This window comes from Cannabis sativa, chromosome X (genome assembly GCF_029168945.1).
Source record: "Cannabis sativa cultivar Pink pepper isolate KNU-18-1 chromosome X, ASM2916894v1, whole genome shotgun sequence".
Classification (NCBI taxonomy): domain Eukaryota; kingdom Viridiplantae; phylum Streptophyta; class Magnoliopsida; order Rosales; family Cannabaceae; genus Cannabis; species Cannabis sativa.
Window position 1 is genome coordinate 21149701 of NC_083610.1, and position 26325 is coordinate 21176025.

At 33.7% G+C, this 26325-nt stretch overlaps 5 protein-coding genes across 7 annotated transcripts; all 5 read right to left on the reverse strand.

The window, feature by feature from the left end:
• Positions 1–832: 832 nt before the first annotated feature.
• On the reverse strand, positions 833–4472 carry LOC115702877 (uncharacterized). Of its 2 annotated transcripts, none has more exons than XM_061106708.1 (5): positions 4231–4472; positions 3038–3289; positions 2631–2774; positions 1783–2484; positions 833–1249 (listed from the first exon to the last, which is right to left on the reverse strand). In XM_061106708.1, exons 1-5 carry the CDS (start codon positions 4366–4368, stop codon positions 1148–1150), a joined length of 1338 nt encoding a protein of 445 aa, XP_060962691.1. In that variant the 5' UTR covers positions 4369–4472; the 3' UTR covers positions 833–1147. The 2 variants fall into 2 exon arrangements, with proteins under 2 accessions (XP_060962691.1, XP_030486188.2); XM_030630328.2 differs by having other exon boundaries at positions 833–1578; positions 4231–4471.
• A 4514-nt stretch (positions 4473–8986) lies between these two features.
• On the reverse strand, positions 8987–12000 carry LOC115702876 (pentatricopeptide repeat-containing protein At1g62260, mitochondrial). Its single transcript, XM_030630327.2, has 2 exons — positions 9562–12000; positions 8987–9469 (listed from the first exon to the last, which is right to left on the reverse strand). Exon 1 carries the CDS (start codon positions 11799–11801, stop codon positions 9774–9776), a length of 2028 nt encoding a protein of 675 aa, XP_030486187.2. The 5' UTR covers positions 11802–12000; the 3' UTR covers positions 8987–9469; positions 9562–9773.
• A 1123-nt stretch (positions 12001–13123) lies between these two features.
• On the reverse strand, positions 13124–15642 carry LOC115702874 (pentatricopeptide repeat-containing protein At2g17210). The gene has a single exon (XM_030630323.2). It carries the CDS (start codon positions 15623–15625, stop codon positions 13388–13390), a length of 2238 nt encoding a protein of 745 aa, XP_030486183.2. The 5' UTR covers positions 15626–15642; the 3' UTR covers positions 13124–13387.
• A 117-nt stretch (positions 15643–15759) lies between these two features.
• LOC115702875 (probable galacturonosyltransferase 3) lies at positions 15760–19270 on the reverse strand. 2 transcript variants are annotated; one of them, XM_030630324.2, is made up of 9 exons: positions 19057–19270; positions 18703–18749; positions 18533–18593; positions 18343–18390; positions 18130–18267; positions 17752–17871; positions 17342–17676; positions 16304–17249; positions 15760–16184 (listed from the first exon to the last, which is right to left on the reverse strand). In XM_030630324.2, the coding sequence occupies exons 1-9, from the start codon at positions 19117–19119 to the stop codon at positions 15909–15911; spliced, it is 2034 nt and encodes a 677-aa protein (XP_030486184.2). In that variant the 5' UTR covers positions 19120–19270; the 3' UTR covers positions 15760–15908. The 2 variants fall into 2 exon arrangements, with proteins under 2 accessions (XP_030486184.2, XP_030486185.2); XM_030630325.2 differs by having other exon boundaries at positions 18698–18749; positions 19057–19084.
• Positions 19271–22029: 2759 nt separating this feature from the next.
• LOC115702873 (probable serine/threonine-protein kinase PIX13) lies at positions 22030–25271 on the reverse strand. Its single transcript, XM_030630322.2, has 6 exons — positions 24708–25271; positions 24047–24369; positions 23296–23431; positions 23053–23195; positions 22829–22952; positions 22030–22743 (listed from the first exon to the last, which is right to left on the reverse strand). Exons 1-6 carry the CDS (start codon positions 24781–24783, stop codon positions 22280–22282), a joined length of 1266 nt encoding a protein of 421 aa, XP_030486182.2. The 5' UTR covers positions 24784–25271; the 3' UTR covers positions 22030–22279.
• Positions 25272–26325: the final 1054 nt, after the last annotated feature.

Genomic DNA, 26325 nt, shown 5'->3' on the forward strand with positions numbered 1-26325 from the left:
CATAAACAATCAGTGAAATAGTAAAATTGAATGAAATTAAACAAAAAAATTTAAATCTAACAATCTCAATAGTTAATGGGATATTTTTAACGACCTTAAAAGTTCAGGGGACATAATTTGGTACATGTTAAAGTTCAGGGGCAAAAATTCTAATTAACCTAAAACTTATATATACATAGAGAGAGAGAGAGAGAGAGAGAGAGAGAGAGAGAGAGAGAGAGAGAGATAATGAATTTTGTCATGTGAGAATATGTACTCTATAATTTCCATAGCCATTGATTTAAGATTGAGTTCATATAACAGTTGGAAACTAAAGTATATCGAATCGTGCTGACTATTCCACTTTAATCAAAGTACATTAGACAATATATATCAAATCATACCTAGAATATATTATTAGATATTAAGTTAGTTAAGTTGGTATAGATAATCATACACTTGAATCATTTCTTGTTTCAAGTTGTTGTGATTATGTTGTTCAGTTTGTAGTAACAAAATCTCAGCTGAATTTCCCTTGATCTCTTGTAGTCTATATAAAATGTATTTTGCTAATTTCATTCTCAATTTAATGAGAATCATCAATAATAAACCACAATTCTCTCATCTCTTTTTTTCTAAACTAATATTTTTTTTGTGATTGTGTTGTTGTTGTTTCTAATGATGTATTAGCTTCTTTATGCTTCTTGGACATTTTTTTTAATGGAGTTGTTGGACATTTCAAATTAAATAAATTGATTTTTTTTTTTGTGAAGCAATAAACAATTTTATTTAGAAAAATAATAAATTAAAGCACAATAGATTTAACTCCAAAATTTTCTATAAAAGAAAAAAATTCTCATGAACTAAAATTCATTAAAATTCTTTCTTTATCAAAAATCCAAACTTCAAAGATATGCTAAAATTCTATACAATCAAAAAAAAAAAAAAAACCTAACAAGGCCTAATGTTATGTTGGGTGAGTCTTCCAACATACCAAACAAACGTATGTTATATGATTAGATGTGGTTGTGTATTAATAAATAATTTATAGAATAGATAATCATACAAATTTCTTCATTTCTTCATGTGCCACGAACTAGATTCGAACTGGTGACACGATGATTTTCAGCTAGAATCAACAATGTTGTAAGTGCTCTTCACAAGATTTTTACCTTTGGTATCCTACGATTCGCCTTTGTAGTAAACCAAGTCGCAACCGCAGACTATGGTGTGCAGAGATAAAGAACGGAAAACTCTTACTCATGGGTCCCTGCTGGAAACACAAGTGCAGTTAGTAATCGTTATTAGCATCGTCAGACTCTGTTCGAAATATAATATCACAATGATGATTTTGTTATTATCATATCATCATATTTTGATTTCATCGTCATTCTCTTTGAAACCACCATTGTCGCTATCACTATCATTGTCGTCCTCATCCTTATCGTCCTCATCTTCATCGCTATCCTCCTCCTCCTCCTCCTCCTCATCATCATCATCATCATCCTCATCATGATCGTCCTCGTATTCATCATAGTAATAATCACTACTATCATCATCGTCATTGCTCAAGGACCAATGCACGCGATTAGGCATAACCTTTTTCCAAACAACAGCAGAGAATTAGTTCCTCTGCTGTTACCTCTTTTATGAGTACCAGGAACATAATTAATAATACCAATTAAGTTAGAAAACTTTGGTAACTTGGGATAGTTTCTCAAGTTACCACTAAGATTTGAAAGCAAAAATCTGTAAACTTATAACTTTAGATAGCTTGCTCAAGGTAAATGAAATGAAACATACCTCATCAACCTTTGTAGGCAATTCAGCTCTCTCTAAAGCCTTTGGCGTCCACATCTTTATGTCGTGCTCAATTCCACTGCTTGCAAGGGTCATTGTATGAGGATGAGATTCGATACAATTTACGATATACTGATCTGCTTCCATAACACGAATAAGCTCCCCACCCTTTTTGCTCCACATGAATATTCTTCCACAGTCAGACCCGCTCACCACATAATCACAATTAGGCCCAAAGAAATTCACACCCTTCACTGTCTCACAATTCCTATGCCCTTTGTAAGCCTGGGGCGATACCTTCTCATCAATGTCCGCAGCCGAAGGAGATGACAATGGAGACGAAGGAATTGGGTTATTTCCCAAACCCATTTCTCGTGTAAAAAGATAGATGTTCTCATCACTATACGAGACAAGTAGCTCGCTTTGTTCAGAGAAGGCCAAGCCTGTAATTCCAACATTCTCATTATCAATCAATTCTGGAGGACAAAAGTAGTTTGCAGGTTGACCAAAGTCAGATGATCCATCCCACTTATAGTTTCGAATATCATAAAGTCGAGTAAACTCATCGGAACCTCCAACTGCAAAGAGATTTGGATTTCTTGGATCAGTTGCAATTGCATTCAAATATATTACTTGCATGTACTTCCTACTATCAATTGGCCGGCATGTGAAAAGTTCAGTGGCTTCTCTAGTTCTTAGATCAAACTGTTATAATGAAGATTGTCAGATGGATGTACACAATATACACACACATATATAAATATATACATAAAAAAACAAATAAAAACTTCTGTGTAAAGAAGGCACATGGAAAATGACTTTTAGTGTGACAAAATAAAATCACAACTCACATGTTGCACTAGTCCATCTTCACCACAGGAATAAAATATATTAGGACTCCCAGAATCGATAGCTAACTTATGAGCTCGCCCCTGATGTTTGGCAAGCAAAGAAGTATCCACTTGCCCACTTTCTGAAATCTGAACATGTCTCACCTAAAATTATGCAAATGCTCATTAAAACATTAACTTCTTTCATTCAAATGTAGAATCTACCTTTACATACACTTAACATGAATGAAAGCAATCTAGCAAATTATCAATAACATGATTTACATCCTCAAGCTTGTAAAAGCACATCGTGTAAACTATATATGGTCGGTGAACATTTTAGAATTTAAATATAAACTATCATGGTTTGTAGCAGGCTAATGAAAATGAAACATTACAAAATATCAGTTGCAGAGAAACTCAAGTACCTCCCCATCAGCAGCACAGGTGACAATGCTTCGACCACATGCATAAGGCATAAAGTTTGCTTGGAAAACATTGTTGGTGTGGCCTGATTGAAAGGAATGCTTTATTTCCCCAATTTCCCAATTCCATAGAATGACCTGCCTATCATCAGAGCCTGACACTAAGATGTCACCAGCTTCATTAAAGCTTACTGTGTTCACACATCCTCCATGCTTTTCAAGCTTCTTATACACATCAAGTCTAAGAACAAGATCCTGATATCATCACTATATGCATCAAGATAATATTGATTTCAAAAGCTTAAGTACATTAATCTAACAACCACACATATGCATTACTAAAAAATTCAATAACAACAGAATCTTTCACCATTTTCTATAAAGAAACCCCATTAAAAGAATTCACCAACTTAAGATGCTTACTATAATTTCAATCCATAAAAGAAGAAAGGAGCCCACATTTTCCATTTTTGCACATAACTCAACAAACCATTCTTTATTACAAATTGGAAGCAAACACTGGTAGATTTCCAACTTAAAAGTAATTATTTCATACCCAAGGCTATTGTGTTTCAATAATACAAGAAAATTTCTATTGCACAAAATGTAAATTACGATAGTTCCTACAAAGCAAAGGATCATACAAATGACTTATACAACACTTGAATTCTCATAACGTTAACAGCTTTATCAAAAACAAAATCGAACATGATATTTGACATAATCTTGAGGCAAAAAAAGAAAACAAATGTGTAGAGCCTAATTAGTTTGAAACAGGACAAATTTCCAACACAACAAATCAGCACACATCAATGTTCAGAAATGAAAATCAATAGTGTATAAAAATGCAAAATTTAAAACAGACTCTTATTACCACAATATTACAACTCAACACAATTCAAGTCAAAGTTCTCAAATTGAAGTCGATAGTAGAAAAACCACTACAGTAACAAATTAGACAAAGATTAGGTTCCAATTTAAAACCAACAGTAATTATTTTAGGCTATTGTGTATTCATATTAGTGTATAACGTAAACTATTTCTAATACTAATTAAGTTTCTGTACATTGATCAACAATGGCAATTGTTTCAGTACAAAATATATATAGATATAGATATTAACATAACCAGAATCGAATTCCATACCGATGATCACTAATCTAAGCTGATTATTAATTAATATTAAAAATAAAAACCTTGGAGGCGCCAAGACGGTGGGCGAAAGACCGGGTAGAGAGCTCGCCGAGCTCCCTCTGCCAAACCCCTAACAGGGCCTGGTCGACGCAAGACCGAGCTTTCTTTCTCATCGCCATAGCCATTGGAAGGTGCTTCATCGCTGCGAATTGGCTTTGGCTGACACACAAATTAGATTTTTTTTTTTTTTTTGGTTGGGTTTTCACTTTTCAATCTTCATCTTTTGATGCTTAATTAATTTAATTGTTATTTGATAGTTTTTTCAAATGATACCTTTATTATTTTTTTAAAAAAAAATATCTAAAGTTTTAAATTTATAAACACAATAAGTTTAATATTTTTAGTGGCATAAATAATTAATATTTGTAAAATTGTAATTTTTTTAATGGTAAAATGTGATGGATACAAATCACGACTAGTGCTTTATATGAAGGACATCTATAGTATCTAACATCTTTGTAAAAATTTCTAAAGAACATCATCTTATAGTAGCGCTAAATCCCGATAACAATGCTCTTTAATTTAATGAGAAATGCTAAAGGGCACTAGTGGTGCCTAGCATCCTTCTGTGTCAGTATAGTTATTGTTTCAACTAAGTATCGGGTCCCACATAATTTAATATAATAGCTTTTAAGGAATATCGCTAGTCTTCTGTACAAAATAATTTCCAAAGTTCTCACTAACCGCATGAAGTATCTCATGAGCTCCATCATCTCAGAAAAACAGAGCGCGTTTATCCCTGGGCGTTTAATTACTGACAACGTCATGATTTCTTTTGAAATTCTACACTACCTCAAAAGAAAACAACAAGGGAAAGAAGGGGTTATGGCTCTCAAATTGGATCTTAGCAAAGCATTTGACAGAATTGAATGGCCATATCTCAATACAATGCTTCTTAAAATGGGTTTCAACTCTCGGTGGGTAGCTCTTATTCATCACTGCCTTTCTTCTGTCAAGTACAAAGTCATTTGCGGCAATAATGAAACTGATCATTTCCATCCTTCTAGAGGTATAAGGCAAGGAAACCCCCTCTCTCCTTATCTATTTCTCATCTGTGCTGAAGGTCTTTCAACTCTCATTAGAAAATTTGAAGGTAGAGGTTGGTTACATGGCTGTCGTGTTTCAAGAGGAGCTCATGTTGTTTCTCACATGCTCTTCGCAGACGATAGCTACCTCTATTGTCGAGCTACTTCTACAGAAACTGCTAGAGTAAATGAACTTCTGTCAATTTTCGAAAAAGCTTCTGGCCAACAAGTGAATTTTGGAAAGTCGTCTGCCTTTTTCAGTCCAAATACTCCAACTGATACCCATACAAGAATTTGTTCTGACTTGGGAATCTTGGAAGCATCAGAGGATAGTAAATACCTGGGGTTACCAAGCATGCTTGGTCGAAATAAAAATTCTGTTCTTGGTTATCTTCGGGATAAAATGCAAAAGCGTATTCAAAGTTGGGACAACATTTTCCTTTCTCGAGCCGGCAAAGAGGTCATGATCAAGTCAGTTGTTCAAGCTCTTCCAACATACGCTATGAATGTTTTCCTTCTTACCAAAGACATCTGCACTCAGATGGAAAGTTTAATGACTCGCTTCTGGTGGCAAACAAAAAAAGACTCATCAAAAGGAATTCACTGGAAAAGCTGGAAAAATCTCAGCAAACACAAGCTCAAAGGCGGGATGGGATTTCGAAGTCTAAGAGACTTTAACCTTGCTCTTCTCGGCAAGCAAGGTTGGAGGCTCTTGATTAATCATGACAGTCTTGTGGGAAGAATCTTTAAGGCTCGTTACTATCCAACTACCACTTTTTTCAACTCTGAGCTTGGAAATAACCCGAGCTTCATTTGGAGAAGCATTTTTTAGGCTAAACCCCTGCTTCGTTCTGGTAGCCGGTTGTGCATTGGATCTGGTCTATATGCTAATGTTCTAAATGATCCTTGGCTTCCGAATGACACTGATGGTCTCATTCAATCCTCTCACCCTGCTCTTATTGGTACAACTGTCAATTCCCTTATGCAAACCGATGGTATGGCCTGGGATATTGATATTTTAAATGATCTATTCACTGAGAGAGACAAGAACCTTATTCTCCAAATTCCACTTCCTTCCCACTCTGAAACCGATCACTGGTACTGGTATAAGGATCGAATGGGGAATTACTCTGTGAAGACTGCATATCACCTACTCCAGCAGCTTAAAGGCAACTCTGGCACTGACCACCATTCTGAATTTTGGAAAGCTTTGTGGAACTTACAACTTCCCCCCAAAGTGAAAGACTTCTTGTGGAGAGTTTGCTCTAATTGTCTTCCCACAAAGGTACAGCTCAGAATAAAGCATGTCAACATTGATACTACCTGCCCCCTTTGCAACTCTTTTCCCGAAACTTCAATCCATCTCTTCACCAGTTGCAGCTTCGCACAAAGCTGCTGGAGAAAAGCTTTCGGATCAGTAAGAGGCTCCATTGAAGGAACTTTCACCGCCTGGTTTGATTATGGTCTTACACACTGGCCCGCCCAATGATATGACATAATACAAATCTCCATGTTATGTTGGGCACTATGGAAAACCAGGAATGATCTTATTTGGAACAAAATTTCTCCTTCTGTAGACAAAGTCATCTCCTCTGCAAAACTCAACCTTGAACAATGGAAATCTGCTCAAAACATGTCTCTCCGCCCACTATCCTTTCCAAATGATAGTGAAGGAATTGAGCAATGGACCAAACCAAGTCATACTCAACTCAAGGTTAATGTAGACGGTGCTACCTTTGCTCAACAGAACCATTTCGGCTATGGTTTTATAGCCAGAGATCACGATGGAATCCTTATTGAAGCCTTCCAATCCTGCAAACCAGGTGCTATTGATGCTGAACTTGCTGAAGCAATTGGTGTCAAAGAAGCTCTTAGCTGGATCAAAAGAAAAGGCTGGCAAAATGTTATTGTTGAAACTGACTGCATTAATGTTGTCCATGCTCTGTGAAGTAAAGTCCATATGATCTCTCCATATGGCTCCATTATTAATGAGTCTAAGCTTTTGTTATCTGTTCTTAATAATGTTTTTGTTATTTTCGTTAAACAATTTGCGAATAAGGTTGCCCATTTCCTTGCAAGGGACTCTTATTCTAAAGTTGATTGTATTATTAGTAGGGATTCCATTCCTACTATGTTAATGTCCTTGATTTTGAAGGACAGTTGATTAATAAAGAATCTTCTTTCAAAAAAAAAAGGAATATCGCTAGTCAATCACAACGTGACATGTCGAGAAGGTGTTAAGCATGGTGCCTAATAGCAATGCTCTAATTTAATCTATTATTGTGTCACTTTCTCTGACCTTTTTGTTAGATTTTATAATGACACTTCCTCGCATAGTATTATTAAATTATATATATATATATTTTACAAATTTTAATAACATGAAAATGAATTAGATTGTGATCTTTACCAAATAATTTGCTATTTCATAGCTATAAATAATAAAAGAAATAAAAAATAGAATATTCATGGATTGCTTTCAACATTTTATTCTCTCCCGTCAACTTATAGGAGCTGATTATTTTCTTAAAATAAAAAGTAGGAAAAAGAAGAATGATACTTTGCCCATAATCTGTTTGATAAAATGCCTAAAAGATATTATCACTAAGTTAAACGAGTATTGTAAAGGTATCTATTTATTGAAATCACGACTTATAATTAGTTAACGATTTTTTATAATATGCAATAAAATAATTTAACTGAAATTTGATATTAAATTGCACCAATAATAAATTATACTTAGCAAGAGTGTTAAATACTCTAAATATCTTTTAGCATTTTTTCAAATTAAAAAATTTTTTTTTTTAAGAAATGAGTGAAGATACCAAAATAGTATTTGGCACCCTATTTTTTCAGAAACTCATATGGACTGCCAAACTTAACAAGGTCTTTTTTTTTTTGGCACAATAAGAGAAATGTTAATATTTTCTCTTTTAATGTTAATTCTGATTGGTTTATTTTTCCAAGTAGTCAATTTTCTTTCTCAATACAAATGCTTTTAAATTGATTTTGATATGCAACTTTATCAGATTCTATTAAATAAATTTGAAAATTTTACTAATTTAAGAATTGTTCCGGTAGATTATTTATCTTTTCAATATTTATTAAACTTTTTTAGTTTAATTGTTTTGTATGTTTGCGTAAATTACTTATGACTACACATAAATTTATAAAAAATTCTGAATAGTTTACAATGCCGAAAATAAAATTTACACAATTACTTAAGAAAAAAATAATCATGTATACCATAAAATATATAAATCTTGTTTTCAACATTGTGAATTACTCAATACTTTTTAAAAATTTATAAAATCTTAAATAACTATAACATAAAAAAAATTATTTTCACATATCAAAATATAAAGGCTTTACCGAAACATTCCTAATGATGATAAGTACTACTTATATATTTGTAATGATGATATGTCATTATCATCTAGTTTACGTTGCACTTACTTTTCCAATAATATTTTTCATTTTTCATTTGTGAGATTGCTCGATTGAACTAATGATGTTTGGGTAAGCATTTCTTGATAAATTACAAGAATATTGAAATTTAGTTCATCTGGTTTGTAGGTCATTAATGTAACTAATAAAGATTATTAGAATGTTAAACATGCCCAAAATACTCAAATGAAAACAATTGAAGAAATTAAAAACTGATATGAAAAAAAATTATAGTATAAATACTAACAGATAAATATTTAAGTTTAATTTTCAACAGAAATAATACTTAAATTATATTTTTGAAACTTCTATAAATTCTTAAATATCAAATCAATTGGCACGTATTAATCCTTAGTTAATATCATTACATTTTATTTTTTATTTAAAAATTAATTTAAATAAACTAATAAAAAAATAACAACATGTATTTATGTATAAAGTCGTGTGAGAGAAGAAAATTGAATTGTAGAAACATTAGTGACTTTTTACTCATTAATTTGTGACTCTCTCTCCACAAAGTGGGTACCCCTTGGGGCCAACTCAATGCAAAAAGCAATGTGGAACTAATCAAGTACCTCAATGAAGTCGTGTCCTTCCTCTTGTAGTAATGTGCAAGCTTTTCAATGTTAGTATCATCGATGAAGAATGCACTTTTCTTTCTTTGTGCATTCACATTGTCTTCTGTTGATTGAAACATGGCTCTAAACTTCCTACCCATTAAAGGGCAGTCATATAATTTGTCCTTTGCAGTTTGCCATGCTCAAGTGCACTAAAATAGTAAAAAATGAAGAAAAACTATGAATACGAGAAAAGAAAAGGCATATGCTTTTTAATAAAGAGATTGGTAAAGACTGATAATACCTTGGTTGAAGCTCAGCATTAGAACTTGCTTCTCTAATAGCATGATGGGCTTCTTTTGGACTGTAACATGAGGCCTTGGCAATGTTTGCTTTACCTTCGAGAAACGAAAGAAGACTTCCATATCCAAGTTTAACTCAGACGTAAACAGATGACACCTTTTTTTGTTTTCCCTTTTTGGGTTTCAACATCTGATAGTAAAATTGGTTAACCATTTAAAAATCTATTCTACTATATCCTCGTTTCTTGATGATGTTATTGTCATCCATTACCAGTCTTATCTTGCCTGCATTATCCCATTGCCCTAAATCAGCATACATATTGTGCAACAACACATAGGGTGCTGAGCTTTCTGGTTCTAGTCTCATCAAAGCCTGAGCAGCAAGTTGAGCCAAATGAACATTGTTATGCACTTTACATCCACCTAGAAAAGCTCCCCAAACTGCCTTGTCTGGTTTGAATGGCATGTTGTTGATCAAATCCAAGGCTTCCTTAAGCTGCCCTTGCCGGCTAATGATATCGACTAGGGATGCATAGTGTTCAACTTGTGGCCTGATTCCAAATTCACTAATCATCGATTTGAAATGCTTTCGGCCTTCTTTAACTAAGCCTGCATGAGCACAAGCATTCAACACTGCAATAAATGTTATGTGAGTGGGTTGAACATTGAGTTCCTTCATCAGTTGAAAAAGTTCTAAAGCATCTACAGCAACACCATGAGCTGCATAACCTCCAATCATTGCATTCCAAGAAATTACATCTTTTTGTTGTTTCATCTCACTGAAGATGATCCTTGCCTCTTTTATTGCCCCACATCTTGAATACATGGTTATGAGGGAGTTGTTCACTGGTGCATCTGCCATAACAGTCTTTGTAACCAATTGATGAACCTGTCTACCAAGGTGCAGATCCACCAACCCGCTAGACGCGCTGAGAATTGAAGACAAAGTGTGGCGATCATGTTTCTCTCCTTCATGTTGCATCCGAGTGAAAAGCTTAATCGAATCTTTGTAGTTTTCGTTTTTCTCATATCCAGCTATAATAGAGTTCCAAGAGACCAAGTTCTTTTGGGGCATCCTCTCGAAATAGTCCATAGCAAGTTTCAAACTGCCAATTTCTGCAAACCCTGAGATCATTGAATTCCATGTTAGTGAATCAGGATAAGGCATTTTACCAAAGAGGTTAGAGGCCTCTTCCATATCCAACACATGAACATAGCCAGTGATCATGGTATTCCAAGAGAAGGTATCTCGTTCTGTCATTTGGTCAAAAAGTTTCCTGGCAGAGACAATATCTTTAGCTTTCAAATAGCACATAATCATGGAATTCCAAGATACCACATTTCTCGCAAACCTCTTATGCCCTTCTTTCGCCTTATCATCATAAAAGGGTATCTCATCAAACAGTCTCCGAGCTTCTTCGATTTCGCCTCTTTGACCATAGCCAGCAATGAGTGTATTATAACCATGAACCAATTCTTCCCTCAGGCCATCCTTGTTCCCACATTCAAGCAGAATCTTAGCAGCTTCATCCAACTTACCATTCTGAATAAGACCCGAAACAAGCGCATTAACCGAAGCCGCATCACGCTCAGGCATTCTGTCAAAGAAATCAACAGCATTAACAACATCACCATTCCTTAAAAACCCAGTGATCAATGCATTCCAAGAGACAACATTCCGCTCTGGCATGCTATTAAAAAGTTGCAAAGCTAGAGAAATCTCCTTATTCTTGGCATACCCACTAATCATGGTATTCCAAGAAACACAATCCCTCTCAGGCATTTCATCAAACAGCTTTCGTGCTTCCTCAATAGCCTTACCCCCATGATAAGATACATAGCCAGATATCATCAAATTCCAGGAAACAACATCTCTTTCAGGCATTTCATCAAACACCTTACGTGCTTTCGCCATTTCCCTTCGTTTCACATACCCACTTATCATTGAATTCCAAGTTACAACATTTCGGATCTTCAAACCATCAAAAACCTCCCTGGCTTCACCAATCCGACCAGTACGGATCAATTGGGAGATCCTTTTGTTCAAAGAAATCAATTCGGGAAATGGGTTCGGGCTTAAACTGTTGGGGTTCGAAGAAGATGATGCAGAGTAAAACTTGGGCATGGCAATGGAAATGGCGAGAGAACGTAGGTAGTAAACAGTGATGAATCTGGAAACGACGCCGTATGGAATTGTACTAAGCGTCGTCCCTCGACGGAGGATCACCATTACAGTGGTCATTGAAGAAGAACTACGAGTACAACTCCTCACATTGCCGAAAGATATAGCTTTGATTAAAAATTAAACACACCAAAATTAGGCACAAAAATATGAAAATTAGTAAAGAAAATGCAAGTTGATCCGATTCTAGTCTAATCTACTTTTTGAATGGAAAAAAGTTTACTTATTAACTTAAGACTACCTCAACAAATATGGAACACAACAAATTTTTTGTAAGGTATTTTATAAAAAATAAAAAAAAAATAACATAAAAAATAATATATAAATAATAAAAACTTAACAACAAAATTCAAGAATATAATAAAAAAAATACTAAAAGATCGTATTTTATGTAAATAAAATCTAAAAAATTATAAAAAATATTAAAAATTCCATACAAATTGTATTTTTGTAATTTTTAAAAATTATCTCTATGAAATTTATTCCGAGATGAGAATGTTACTTTGGTTTAAGACATCTATAATAGACTGCTATAAAAGTTGTGTATCGTTAAACTTTTTAAAATATTTTGATAAAACTAAGCTAAATAATATTGTAAAATATAAGTTAATTAAGATTTACCTCCGAATTTTTATATATGCTTCCTTAACTTTTAAGGTCGTTAAAAATTCTTTCTTAACTATTAGGATTATTGAATTTAAAGATTTTTGTTCAATTTTAGTAAGAAAAGTTTAACATGAATAAAAGTTCAGAATACATGATTGTGTACATAAAAAAGTTCGGGGGTATGATTTGGTAAATATCAAAGTTTAAGAAACATGATTTATAAATTTTAATTTTATAATAGTTATTAAATTAAAATTTATAAAATTCTTGTTAAAAATATACATAAAGTAAGATATATAATTTTATCGATAATAATTTGAGTATTAGATACTACTAATTCTCTTTTAACATTTCTCTTTAAAATAATGAATAATTACATAAGGCACCATTTTTTGTAAAATATTTACATTTTTACGCTCAAAGAATGTTTTTTTACATTTTTACGGTTTTCCAAAAAATAACACAAAAACAACATAAAATCAACAAGAAAACAACATAAAAGTAACATTAAAATAACATCAAAATAACAACAAAAATGACAAAAAATAACATACAGATAACAAAAAATTAACAACAAATGAACAAAATTTCAACATAAAAAGACCGTATTTTATGTAAATAATATCAAAAAAATCGTAAAAATGTTTAAAATTCCGTGAAACCGTATTTTTGTTGTCTTTTTATTGTTTTTGTGCATTTGTGAAATTAACCCTAAAAACAACACCAAAAGAAAAATAAATACTTTGCTTGGCAACAAAAGAAAAGTTATCCCACTAGTTTATAATTGTGTGTTTTAATGACAATTTTTGATGTAGAGTCTGTATTATATTTTACACTACATCATCATCCTCATTGTAAAGAAATAATAAGAATAATGCCATGACCATATTTTGTTTTCCAAGTTACATATCTATTTTGTTACTTCTTTCCCTTCCTTGTGACACTTAATTGGACTGTGAGGCTATTCCTTTTATAATTCTTACATGAGTAACCAAGCTTGGAATCTGCTTAACAAATATCCACTATTCACAAGGAGAAAACTAAATGGTTTCTGTCAAATCATTCTTCTTCTCCATCTTTATACAACTATGCAAGAATTCAACCATAAAATGGATATCTCCATATTGTGAATGAGAGTAATCTCCAGCAACAAACTTAGATGCAATGTTACCAACATACACTAAACTATAACCAGCAACCACCTTTACTCCTCTCTCTTTCATCAACCTTCTCATATTTGCAGCCTCACCCCATAGTCCACCACCAGCATACAAACTCGAAGCCACCAAGTAGCCCGTTGAATTCAATGGCTCCAACTCGAGGACACGAGAGGCTGCTTCTGAACCAAGTTGGCTGTTTTTATAGTTCTTACAAGCACTCAAGAGTGCCCCCCAAGCATTTGGACCAGCCTCTAATCCTTTCTTAGGCATTTTCCTTATGATGTCCATCGCGGTGTTCAGCTTTCCAGCTCGAGCCAACATGTCTATTAGGCAGGAATAGTGTTCAGTTTTTAGCTCAATTCCATGTTCTTGAGCCATTGAGTTGAAGAAGGAAATGCCCTCTTCAACTAAGCCTCCGTGACTGCAAGCAGACAAAACACAGAGAGTTGTTATCGAGTTTGGATTCAGACCGTGAACTTTCATATCAGAGTGCAACGCTAAGGCTTTGTGAGGAAGACCGTTCATACCATATGCAGCTATCATGGCACTCCATGAGACAATGTTTTTCTTCAGAATTTGGTCGAAGGCTCTTCTCGACGCTTCTATCGCCCCACATTTTGAGTACATGTCAAGAATCGCGGTTCCAACAGCTACTTCTAAAGCAAACCCGCTTCTAAGGGCAATTCCATGTGCCCACTTGGATCTAGTTAGATCAGCTAATAGTGAACAAGCCTCCAAAAGATTTAAAATGGTAACTGTGTTGGGTTTCTCCTGTTCCTTCTGCATTTCTTGGAACACAGCAATTGCATCATCTGGCTTGCCGAAATGGGTGAACCCTGCAATCATAGTGCTCCATGAAACTACATCTCTTCTTTCGATCCCATCAAAAACTTTTCGTGCTAGATCAACGAGGCTGCACTTTGCATAAGCATCGAGTAGCGAGTTGAGCACCATTTCATTCATTTCATAAGCCTTCCTGATGATTAGACAGTGAGCTGATTTGCATAGTAATGGCTCCACAAAATACTTACATGTTTGAAGAATATTCACAAGTGAAACCTCATCTGCTTCAATTCCATATTTCCCCATAGAATAGAACAATGATAATGCTTCTAAATACTTCTCATTTAGGACAAATCCAGTAGTGATAGAATTCCACGATACAATATTCCTTTGAGGCATCTCCTTGAAAATCTTGAAGGCAGAATCAGAATCACTACATTTAGAATACATATCAACCATAGAGTTCCCAATAAATAGATCACAGTCCAACCCCCTGAGGATCACCAATCCGTGTACTGATAATCCCATAGTCAAGTCTCCTAAATCAGCACAGGCTTTTAGAACACTAACCATAGTGACTTCGTCTGGTAGTACAGCGCCACCTTCCGATATCATATTTCGAAACATCTGCAGACCAATTTGAGCCTCCCCACACTGCACGTAACCCCCAATCATCACACTCCACGCGACGACATCTCTGTCAAGCATTTCATCGAACATGTTGTGAGCACTTTTCATGTCAACTCCTGCATACATACTCAACAAGGAGTTTCTAACTGAATGAATAGCCAAAATCCCACCTCGAATCACATAACCATGTAATGTATACCCTTCTTTAGGCTCACCCAGATTACGACATGCTTGAATCACAAGCACCAAGGTTGAAATATTGGGTTGAAACCCAGCAAGCCTAGCCTCTTTAAACCACCACAACCCTTCTAAAATACCCTGATTAAGGTACCCATATACCAAAATATTCCAAGAAACTGAATCTTTGCTCATCATGCTATGAAAAACACATAATGCAGAATCAAAATAACCAGATTTAAAGTACAAGTCCATAGTGGAATTACTAATGGAAGTGTGTGATTCTAAGCCTTTCTTTATCAAATATCCATGCACTGATTTTCCATATCCAGTTGAAATGTTTGAACAAGCTTTTAGAATAGAAGGAAACACAGTAGGGTCTGTAAGTTGAGTAGTTGCAGCTTTTTTCATCTCATGAAATTGGCAAAGTACTTCTTGCCATTTTCCAATATTGCATGACTCTTTGAGCTTCAAGCTCCAATTACAGAGCTGTTGGGTCAAGTGTACTGGGATCATTGTGGGACGCATCGCCAAGAACAATGTGCGTGTTAAACATAAATATTTTACCCAATAATAGTATTATATAATGGGCATCTTTGCCAATTGAAATATTCCAAATTGGGTCTATTTTGCCCTAGTTTGTTCTGCACGTTTAGTAATCATTTTACCATATAAAAACTAAACAAAATTATATTTCTCTCTATGGTTATCAGGTTTTACAAGAGTGACTCTTGGCCCCCCTAAAAAAAATTGGTATACAAAGGTGTGAGTTACAGGGTGTTAGAAGAAAGGAAAGTATGAAAAAGAACCATTATTCACTAATGTTACAATTTTGAAGATAAGGGTTATCAAACATTACGTATTTAGACCAGTATGCCTTGTACTTGGAGATAGCAAGATCCAACCATGGTTTGTAGTTTCCGTTGTAATGAATGACAGCCGCATCCTCTATTGCCGTTTGGTTTAGAGCAGGGTCGTAGCCAAGCCCCAACACATGCCAGCCTCGATCGAGTGGATGAGTGAGATTGTAAAAGGTGATCAGTCCTGGTGGCAACGAGCCTAGTTTCCAAAGAGTTCTATCTTCGTTCTGTAACAAAGCTCTCATATCAGTTAACATGTAACATAAAAGAATCACTAAAATTATGCAAGCCAATGCTTGTGAAGAACAGAAATGCAGTGATCAAAGGAAAAGATTAGTATGCTTACCAAATCTTGCCAGCGATGATAAATTCCAGTAATGTTTCTTTTCTTCCACTCTTTCAAATCGAATATATTCATGCCGTATGCCCAACCACAGGCATTTGGATCGAAGTTGTCGGAGATCTTTGGATTGGTGAAATTGAGATACTTATCAAACCTATGGAAGCTCTCCTTACAGGTCTCTACAGCACCATTAACCATCCCTTGTAAATCCACAGACCAAAGAGGAGTTAAATCCTTCTGGACTACTATATCATCATCCAAGAATAGAATTTTGTCCAACTTCGGGTAAACTTCAGGAAGATAAAATCTAAGGTGATTCAGCATGGATAAATATTTTGGATTTCTGTATTTGAGATTGTCAGAACCCACAGAAAGGGAGGAAGGATCGTTTGCCTTGAAATAATATTCTTTCATTCGGGCAGATTCAAGCTGGCGAAGAACAGAGCAGTAAGAGGAATTCAGCCACTTAAATTCATCAATGTTTTCAACCTTGATAGTTGCTCCAGCAGGAGAGTTGATCAGAAACCACATTTTCATAGCAACAAAATTCAGTTTATCCGTGACTATGTGGAAAACATGTTTCTCGGGTTCATTTGCGTGCAGTACAGTAGAATTTACAACCACTGATGTTGCCAGTACATTATCTGAAAAAATTGCATAATGGTAGAGAGAATTATCTTCAAGCTTTTCAGTGTTAATATCCTCTCTCTTATGAAAGCCCTGCAGGAAGTAATCCGCTGCAAGTTGCAGAGGAAGGCAATGTAGGGGTTTCGGAACTGTTTTTGCTGCAAGCTGGATCAAGAACGCACTTTTCTTTCTTTGCGCATTCACATTGTCTTCTGTTGATTGAAGCATGGCCCTAAACTTCCTTGCCATTACAGGGCAGTCATATAATTTGTCCTTTGCCATGGAGAGAATGTGACCCATTGCTTTTGCATGCTCAAGTGCACTAAAGTAGTAAAAAATGAAGAAAAACTATGAATACGAGAAAAGAAAGGGCATATGCTTTTTAATAAAGAGATTGGTAAAGACCGATAATACCTTGGTTGAAGCTCAGCATCAGAACTTGCTTCTCCAATAGCATGATGGCTTCTTTTGGACTGTAACATGAGGGCATCAAAAGTACTCGTATCATTATTTTCTTTGGCAATGTTTGCATAAGCTTTTGCCATTATGATCTGATCTCGCATAAGTTTCAAGGTAGAATCAGAGTTCAGATTATCATAATCTCTCCTCCATATGCTGTATTTTCCCTTGACAGTAGTGTCAAGATTTCTAGAGCGTTCAATTGCTGCTGCTACCATCTGGTCATCAGCTTCTTTATCTTGGCGTAGTAGCTCAGCAGTTCGAAGATTCATTCTTTCTTGCCGCATTTTCTGCAAAAAACAGCAGGTTGGAATTCAAACACTGTCAAAAAAATATTTCCAGGGAGAAAGCATTTGACTGTTTACCTGCCGCATGAGCTTCACTGGACTCATAGACAACTGATTAGGATGTAGGACATCATCTTCTCCTGATCGAAGCTCATCTGTCTCTCTCAATTCCACAGATTGAAATGAGTCCTTTAGAATCTGGAAATAAGAAAACAATCAAGGACATTGTTCCCCAATACATCTACATTAGAAATAATAGCTTGCATTATGATGTCAAACTTGTGAGAGAACAAACAGCAGTATAAAAGCAGATGATAACTTCTTGTCCTATTCTTCACATCTATATTACTATCGAATATGTTGTGCCTTCTCTACTTCTATTGTAGTTTGTTTACATGAATTAGTGATGATACCCTTAAGCACATTAGAGTTTTCCCCTTCTAATAATGAAATTACCTCCAACCTCTGTGGCTGATCACTGTTTGCGTTATTTGGGTGTTCCAAGACCCAAGAAGAAGATAAGTCCCTGCCTTTCACCTTTCTAAGCCGCACAGCACCAGAAGGGTCAGTATACATCACTGTTATGTCAAAATCCTGTACCAAATTTAAAACAAAATAAGCATTGACAATAATTTCTATAACATAATGGTTCATCTAAATATTAAATACCTGTTGATCTAAAAGAGTACCAAGTCCAGTAACTGAAGAACCATCTTCCTGAGAAAAGAGCAATAATCACAAAGTAAATCAACGCAGCATAGCACATAATGTACACAAGTAAGTCTGAACCTATATACTACATTCCAAAGGGGGCACATATACTAATGAAAGTTACGAGTAAAAGTATAAGATTAAAAACCTTTCTTCCTTGACATTGCTCACACTCATACAATGGTCGATATCTACTGATATCTCTCGGACTGAGAAAAACAAAAAATTATGAGAAAAAGCCATCATAAATCGTTAGTAATCCGCATGAGTTCAAATTAAAAAATGCAAAAAGAATAGAAGAGGGTTGAATGACCTTACATTGCCGAATTATCTGAAACTCCAGAAACGACAAGAGGCAAAAGAACCTGATTAAATTAAGCAAAATCCAATCAATCAATTAGGTACAAAATTGGATATTAGCAAACACAGTAGCTGATCCAATCATAAAAAATTCACTGTTCTAGATCACAGAAGTTATATATTTTAAACTAATAAATCCGTACCGATCTTGAAAAACAAAACAAACAAAATAAATGATCTTAACGAATCGCGTGTCTAATCCGAAGCAGAATCGTTAATTAAATTGGAAGTTTAAGAAGAATAATCCACAGAAATAGATAATGAAACATTCAAATCAAATCGATTAGTGGAATGGGGATACTGAATCATTACCAGTGAAAGGAACATGAGTTGAAGAGAATCGAATGTAGGAAGAGCAATTGGAAGAGGTTTCATGGCGAAGGTGTGATCTGAGTGAGAATGTGAGAATGGAACTCAGTTGTTTACATAAGAGATTTATGGGTTTGCAGTGACTCGCTTTTCCTTACTTGTTCATAGACTGCCCCCAACTAAGTGCTAACTACTTCTTTGGATTTTTCCTAGATAGCGCGCGAGTCGATGTAAAACGACATGTAGTTTTATTCAAAAAAATAAATAAAATATACCCTAAGGGCGCGTTTGGTACGCAGCATTGGATTGGATTGAATTGGATTAGACAGATTAATTTGTCAAATCCAGTGTTTGGGCATGTTAGAAGTCTGGATAACTAATCCAGCTAACCTCATCTGTTTGGGATTATTTATCCCATCTAGCAGGGTGGGATAAATAATCCAATTTAGCCCTGCGTACCAAACGGGCCCTAAAATCTCTATTTATCCATACTCTATTTAAGAATGTTAATTAGAATTTTTACTCTAAAATTTTACATGTACTAAATTATGCTCCTGAATTTTTCTAAGCATTCAAAATTCTCTCTGAATTGATGAAATTATTATATTTAAGAACTTTTGTCAAATTTCATTCAATTTTATTAATTCGGTGATTGTCCATGAACTAAATCATGTTCTCCAGACTTTGATATCTACCAAATCATGCCCTTTGCATTTTGACATGTATCTAATCATGCTCCTTGAACTTTTATCTATGTTAGACTTTTCTTGCTAAAATTAAACAAATATCATTAAATCCAACAATCTCAATAGTTGACGGGGAATTTTTAACATTCTTCAAAGTTTAAAAAACATAATTTAGTACATGTTAAAATTCTAGAGGTAAAAATCATAATTAATCATTTAAAAATAACCTTTAATTTGTTATAAAAAAATTAAGTTCCAATTTAGGTCAGTTATAAATAAGATTAACCGTTAATATATACATATATACATATATTTTATAAATTTATTTAGGTTGAAGTGATAATTTTATTCTAAATTATAATACATGCATAAATATTATATTTAATTAAAAAATAATTTTATTATGATATAGTATTCAAGATTATTTATTGTTATTGTTGTTACATTGATATTTTTTGGTATTTTAATATTTTTTTCTAGTGTAACTTATAACGTCTCAATTAAAATATAATTTGTTTGGTCTCAAATGTATTCTTGGATAGATGTTCTACTATAGTAAGGCTAATTAGGATTTTTGCCCCCCAAATTTTGACATATATCAAATTATGTCCCCGAAACTTTTAAGGCTGTTAAAAATTCTCCTGAATTATTGAGTTGTTGGATTTAAGGATTTTTGTCTAATTTTAGTAAGAAAAGTCTAACATGAATCAAAGTTCAGGGGTCATGATTTGGTACATGTCAAGTTTTAAGGGGCATGATTTGGTAGATATCAAAGTTTAAGTTTGGAGAGCAAAATTTAGTACATAGACAATCACCAAATTAGTAAAATTAAATGAAATTGGACAAAAATCATTAAATCTAACAATATCAATAATTTAATGGGAATTTTTAACGACCAAAAAAATTCGAGTGTATGATTTAGTACATATCAAAGTTTAGGAGGAAAAAATCATACTTAGCCTATATATCGAGCTGTGACTACGACCGAGTAAGTTTCAATTAAAACTCTTGAAACTTTATTTAAGGGTGCGTTTGGAAGTAACTGTGTAATTACTAGGTAGGGTAATTACTAGGGTAATAATTACACAGTTTAGTAATTACACTATATTTTAAAATGCAAGGTGTGTTTGGATATAAGGTGGTAATTACATATAAATTCCTAATATCTTGTTTGGCAAGATAGTTAGTAATTACATGGAAAAATAATATTTTTTAATAGCTAATGTTTAATATGGAAAGTTTTTAGTAATTACACAGTGTAATTACATTCAATTCTCATGGGGGCATGAGAATTGGAGAGTGTAATTGGAACCCCTCAATTACTTCTAATTACACAGTTACAGTGTAATTACATGGTCAGACAAACATGCCAAATTGTGTAATTACCTCCAATTACACACAAATCCAATTACATTGTGGCTTTCCAAACGTACCCTAAAGGGTTTGTCCTATTTAGGTATCTAGAAAAATAATTAGTTCAATTTTCTTTACATGATTGTTTACGTTGTAGCTATTTAGGATCACTTGTAAATTTTCTGAAAAAAATTTGAATAATTTACAATGCCAAAAATCAAGTTTAATTAGTTACTTACAACATGTATAAGAAAAATAGTCGTGCGTGCAATAAAATATAAAAATTTTGTAATAAAATATAAATAATTTATTTTCGACATTGTAAACTAATTGAAATATTTTAAAATTTTACAAGTAATCTTAAATAACTATAACGTACACGATCATAAAAAAAAAAAAAATTGACTAAAAAATTCTAGAGAGTATACAAAAATACTCTTTAAGGGTAGACTTACCCAAAGTTTATATAAAAAACTATAAATTTTCATTTTGTTGTTCTTGTATTTTTTGTTAGTTGTTCAAAGAATCCACAAAATTTCCACAAAAATAATATACAGACAAGTTATTCATCAAAGCAATATATGGAAAACAAGGTGCATATTTGGCATCATAACTAAAAAACTGTTTTTTGTTTTTAAAAACAGAAAATTATTTTTTGAAAACAATTTGGTTTGTTTGGTCTTATTTTTTGAAAATAGTTTTCAGAAAACAAAGTTACAAAAAACAAGAATTTTGAAAAACAACAAAATGTTGTTTTCTGTTTTAAAAACCAATTCACTTTTAGTCAATATTGTTTTTAAAAAACACTAACCTAACATGACTTGTTTTTAAAAACTTCAAAAACTATTTTTTGTTCTCATTTCTAAAAAAAAATTTTTTGAAAACAAAAAACAAAAAATAATACCAAACATGCTCAAGTTCTCTATAACAACACCCCTTTTTATGTCCTTGCAATTCAATACTTTTAGAGCCAAAATGTAATTACAGATTTACATGCAAACTAAGGTACTTGTTTTATAGTGATACAATTGAAGAGTAGAACAACATTGAATGAAGAACAATTCACATGAGATCTCAAAGAACAAAATCATTTGCTTAAAGAATCTACTATACCTATGTATAAAAATATATATATGCCTATATGGTATATGATCACAATTCACAAGTCATAATAGTCTATATTAAGACTACCTAACTCTTGGTGAGTATTGGTGAACTCTAGCATCATCTATTTTGGGGTGAAGCGGGGAACGATGGTGCAAAGGCTGCTGCTGATGATGATGGCCTGGTGTTCGATGAACAGTGGAGCGAGTAGAACGAACCCTTGGCTCTCTTGGCTTTTCATCAGAGGCTTCAATAAGCTCTAATGTCTCAACAACTTCGTTCATGGACGGTCGATGCTTCTGTTCAGATTCTATACATTTTAAAGCAAGTTGGGCAATGTTGAATGCAGCCTTAGATGGATATTTACCCTCCAATCGAGAATCCATAATGTTTTTCAACTTTCTTTTATCTGATAAGTATGGTTTTATCCAATCCACCAAGTTATGTCTTCCACTAGGACGGTTTTGATCAAGTGCTCGTAAGCCAGTTAAAATCTCAATCAAAACAACTCCGAAGCCATAAACATCGCTCTTTACATACAAATGCCCTATTTAAAACAAGTCAAGAAAATCAGAGCTAGCTAATCAGGTGGCCTTTGAGATAACAGATGGTAAAATGAGATGGTTGGTTACCTGTGGCAACATACTCAGGAGCTGCATAACCATATGTCCCCATAACCCGAGTTGTAACATGAGATTGGCTAGCTGAAGGACCCAACTTGGCCAAGCCAAAGTCAGAAATCTTGGCATTATAGGACTGAGAGTACAAGCAAGAAAAGTTAGATATCAAGTGTGTCTAGAGTGTTTCATTTTGGAAAGAATAATGTCATTATGGCATTGTTTAAATAGAAATATACCCCATCTATTAGTATATTTGAGGCTTTGAAATCTCTGTAGATAACTTGCTTTTCTGATGTGTGCAAGAATGCAAGGCCTCTGGCTGCACCGATCGCAATTTTAAGGCGTAATTCCCAAGAAAGTGGCTGAACAACTGAGCCCCCTGTACAGCCAGAAAACACAGTGTATGTTCAGCAAAAAAGAGCATGCATTTTAATGGGAGAAGTAATGTTATAACTCAATTGTGATTAGATTTCCCTTACTTCCAAATAAATGGTTTTCCAAGCTGCCCTTTTGCATGAACTCATAGCCAAGCAGTAACTCTGTACCCTCCAAACAGTATCCCAACAGCTTTACAAGGTTGGGATGAGAGAGTCGCCCTAAGAAGTTCACCTCTGACTACAAGGACAAAATGATCAAGAGATAAGCATAGATTTTACATAACAATACAAATTTAATGCCCAAAATATGCTTAAAACATTGGTTAGAAAAGGAAAATAGTAAGGTTGCATTTGGTTAGAGGTAATGAAATAGAATGGAAAAGAATCGATTTGCATTCCATTCCTTTGTTCGGTTGCATTCCACCATTGTTGGTAGAATGATTATTCCATTTTAAATTTCATTTTATTCTTATTCCCGTTCCCATTCTTATTCCTGTATTACAGATTCTCAAAACGTTTCGTTCTAAAGATCCATGAGGCTGTCCAAAATCAATTTTCATTCAATTTCTTTGTTTGGTTGCATTTTCATTCTATTCTATTCCTCTTCCTATTCCCGTTCCCATTCTTATTCCTGTACTTTTATTCCTCCCAACCAAACCAAACGTAACCTAAGATCTTAGCTATGGTTGATTGGAGTTTGTGATCATGATCTTGTACTACTCTAATACAAGTGGCTCATAATGTGTTCTATTTGCTATAATCACAAAGACAGAAAATCCACATGACTAACTAGAGAGGTCTTTGCTCATCCAAAAGGAATTGTGAATATTTTCAAGTTGAAAGTATAGGTCACCTGCCACTCCTCAAAGCCTTGCAAGCTCTCAGAATTTAACTTCTTGACCGCGATTACAGTACTGCTTCCGTTTTTACCTGAGGCCTTCTCATCAAGCCACCCTTTGTAGACTTTCCCAAAACCACCTTCTCCAAGCACTGTATCTGCTCTGAAGTTTTTTGTTGCAGTCTTCAGTTCTGCAAAAGAGAATGTCCTCAAGTTTGGGGAGGGCAGGATCTGCCCATTCGGGTAATTCTCGTCATAGCTCACCACAGAGAACCTGCTATTCCTAGAGATTGTACTTCCCCCTGAAGATGTGGTATTACTGGTTGTTTGGGATAATCCTGTTCAATAAGAAAATCCCACAAATTTTGATATTCCAAGTCCTTAGTAGGATAATATCAGATTACTACAACAAAGAAAGGTCAATAAACAGTCCTAAAATCAAAGTGTTTTGTAAATTCAATGTGGTTATTTTGCTACTTTAACATGGCAAATTTCCCCTAAAATCATGTCAAAAAAAGCTTTAAAAATACTATATCAAATTCCTTTCAACTAGTCATAGACAATGTTCAAAATCAAGAAGCTATAACATAAACAAAAATTCAACAAAACCCAGATGAAAAAATTGAGCAAATCAATAGAATAAGGTGAAGAAACAAGAGAAAAATGATTTTTTTACCTGTGGTGAGATAACCAGTAGTACTTGGTATAGAAGGGTTCTTCTCAGATTGAGTAGAACACCAGCAATTTCCCATCTTTCTCTCTCTCTCTTTCTCTCTTCTACTCCTATAGATTCTTACACAGGCATGAAAATAAAGCAAAGGCTTTTTTTCTCACTAACCAGATTTTGAAAGAAGCAAATTCAAAGATAAAGACTTTTTTAAACGATGATGAAGAAGATTGAAGATAAAAATTCTTTCTTTCAAACTTAGCTGCCTTTGATTTCTTCAGCAAAATAAAAAAATATTCAATAATAAACAAAAGGGTCTCTCTCTCTCTCTATCTTGTTTTTAACTTTTCTTGACTTTGCAATCTTTCATTAGCTTAAAGCATAATCCTTTTCTCACTTGTTCATTGTAAATGCCTCTACCTTTTATGTTATTTTTTTTCCTTAAGCACTCTTTTTCATCAAAAGGAAAAAAAAATGAACTAGATTGTGAAAGCAATATATGACTAAATATATAAGCTTAAGCAAGCAAATAATGAAAGACCAAGTCTTATGAGAGAAAAAACATAAGAGTTTAGAGCTTCTTTTCATGGGTAATAGTGGCCCCCTTGTATAGCTGTCCTTGTGTAATTCCAAGTCAACCCTGGCCTTGAGGGAGCCATAAGTCAATGAGATAAATAGACTAATGAAGAAATAGTAAAGGACAAATAAATCTTATATTATTATTAGTCTAAATTAATATGGAGTTTTATATAATTTAATTTAATAAATAATATAAAAAATCATTAACGAATTACAATGTGTTATATCAGTATAGTATTGGGGACTATATAGTTCTTAATAACAATGCTCTAGACTAATGAGTATTGTTATAAGATATCAGCATTATTTAAAGGTAGCGTCTTGCAATAAATTAACGATATTTTATAAAAGTTATTTTATTAAAAAGTATTGTTATTAGACATCAGTAGTGTTTAGCACCTTCTAGACGTATCATCTTGCGATTAGCTAACGATACTTCTAAAAAATTATTACATTAAATTATATCAAACTAAACATTTAGTTGAACCAATAACGATATTAATATATATATGAAGGTGTTAGGCACTACTAGTGTCTTTTAATATTTCTCTTTATTAAATTAATACGATATTTAATTGCATTAATAATAATATAAAATTGTAGAAGTTGCTATACCTTTTAGTAATTCTCTAAAATAATATAATCAATTCAAAAGAAAAGAAAAGAAAAAGTTTGAAACTCACTCACATTAGACATTTGACCAAACTATTATTATTTAAAACAATCAAAAAATATCATTATTGACTTAAGTGAAGCTAAGATGGTCACCCCCCACATTGGTTTCTCACCACAAATTATTTTTTGATTATAAAAATGTCATCTTTATAATGTGTGTATATTTAATGCTAATAAGAAATCTATTATGATAAGAAGGTTATGTTTACATTGACTCAATCAAATACCAACTCTCATTCCAACTTTAAAGACCCTTTTATATGCTCTAATCTAATTTGTGAATCTTTGCCCAGCAAAAAAATAACTAAAACAAATAGTTGTATGGTTCTTGTGTTTAAAATTTAATTAGTTAATATGATTATTTAATAATATA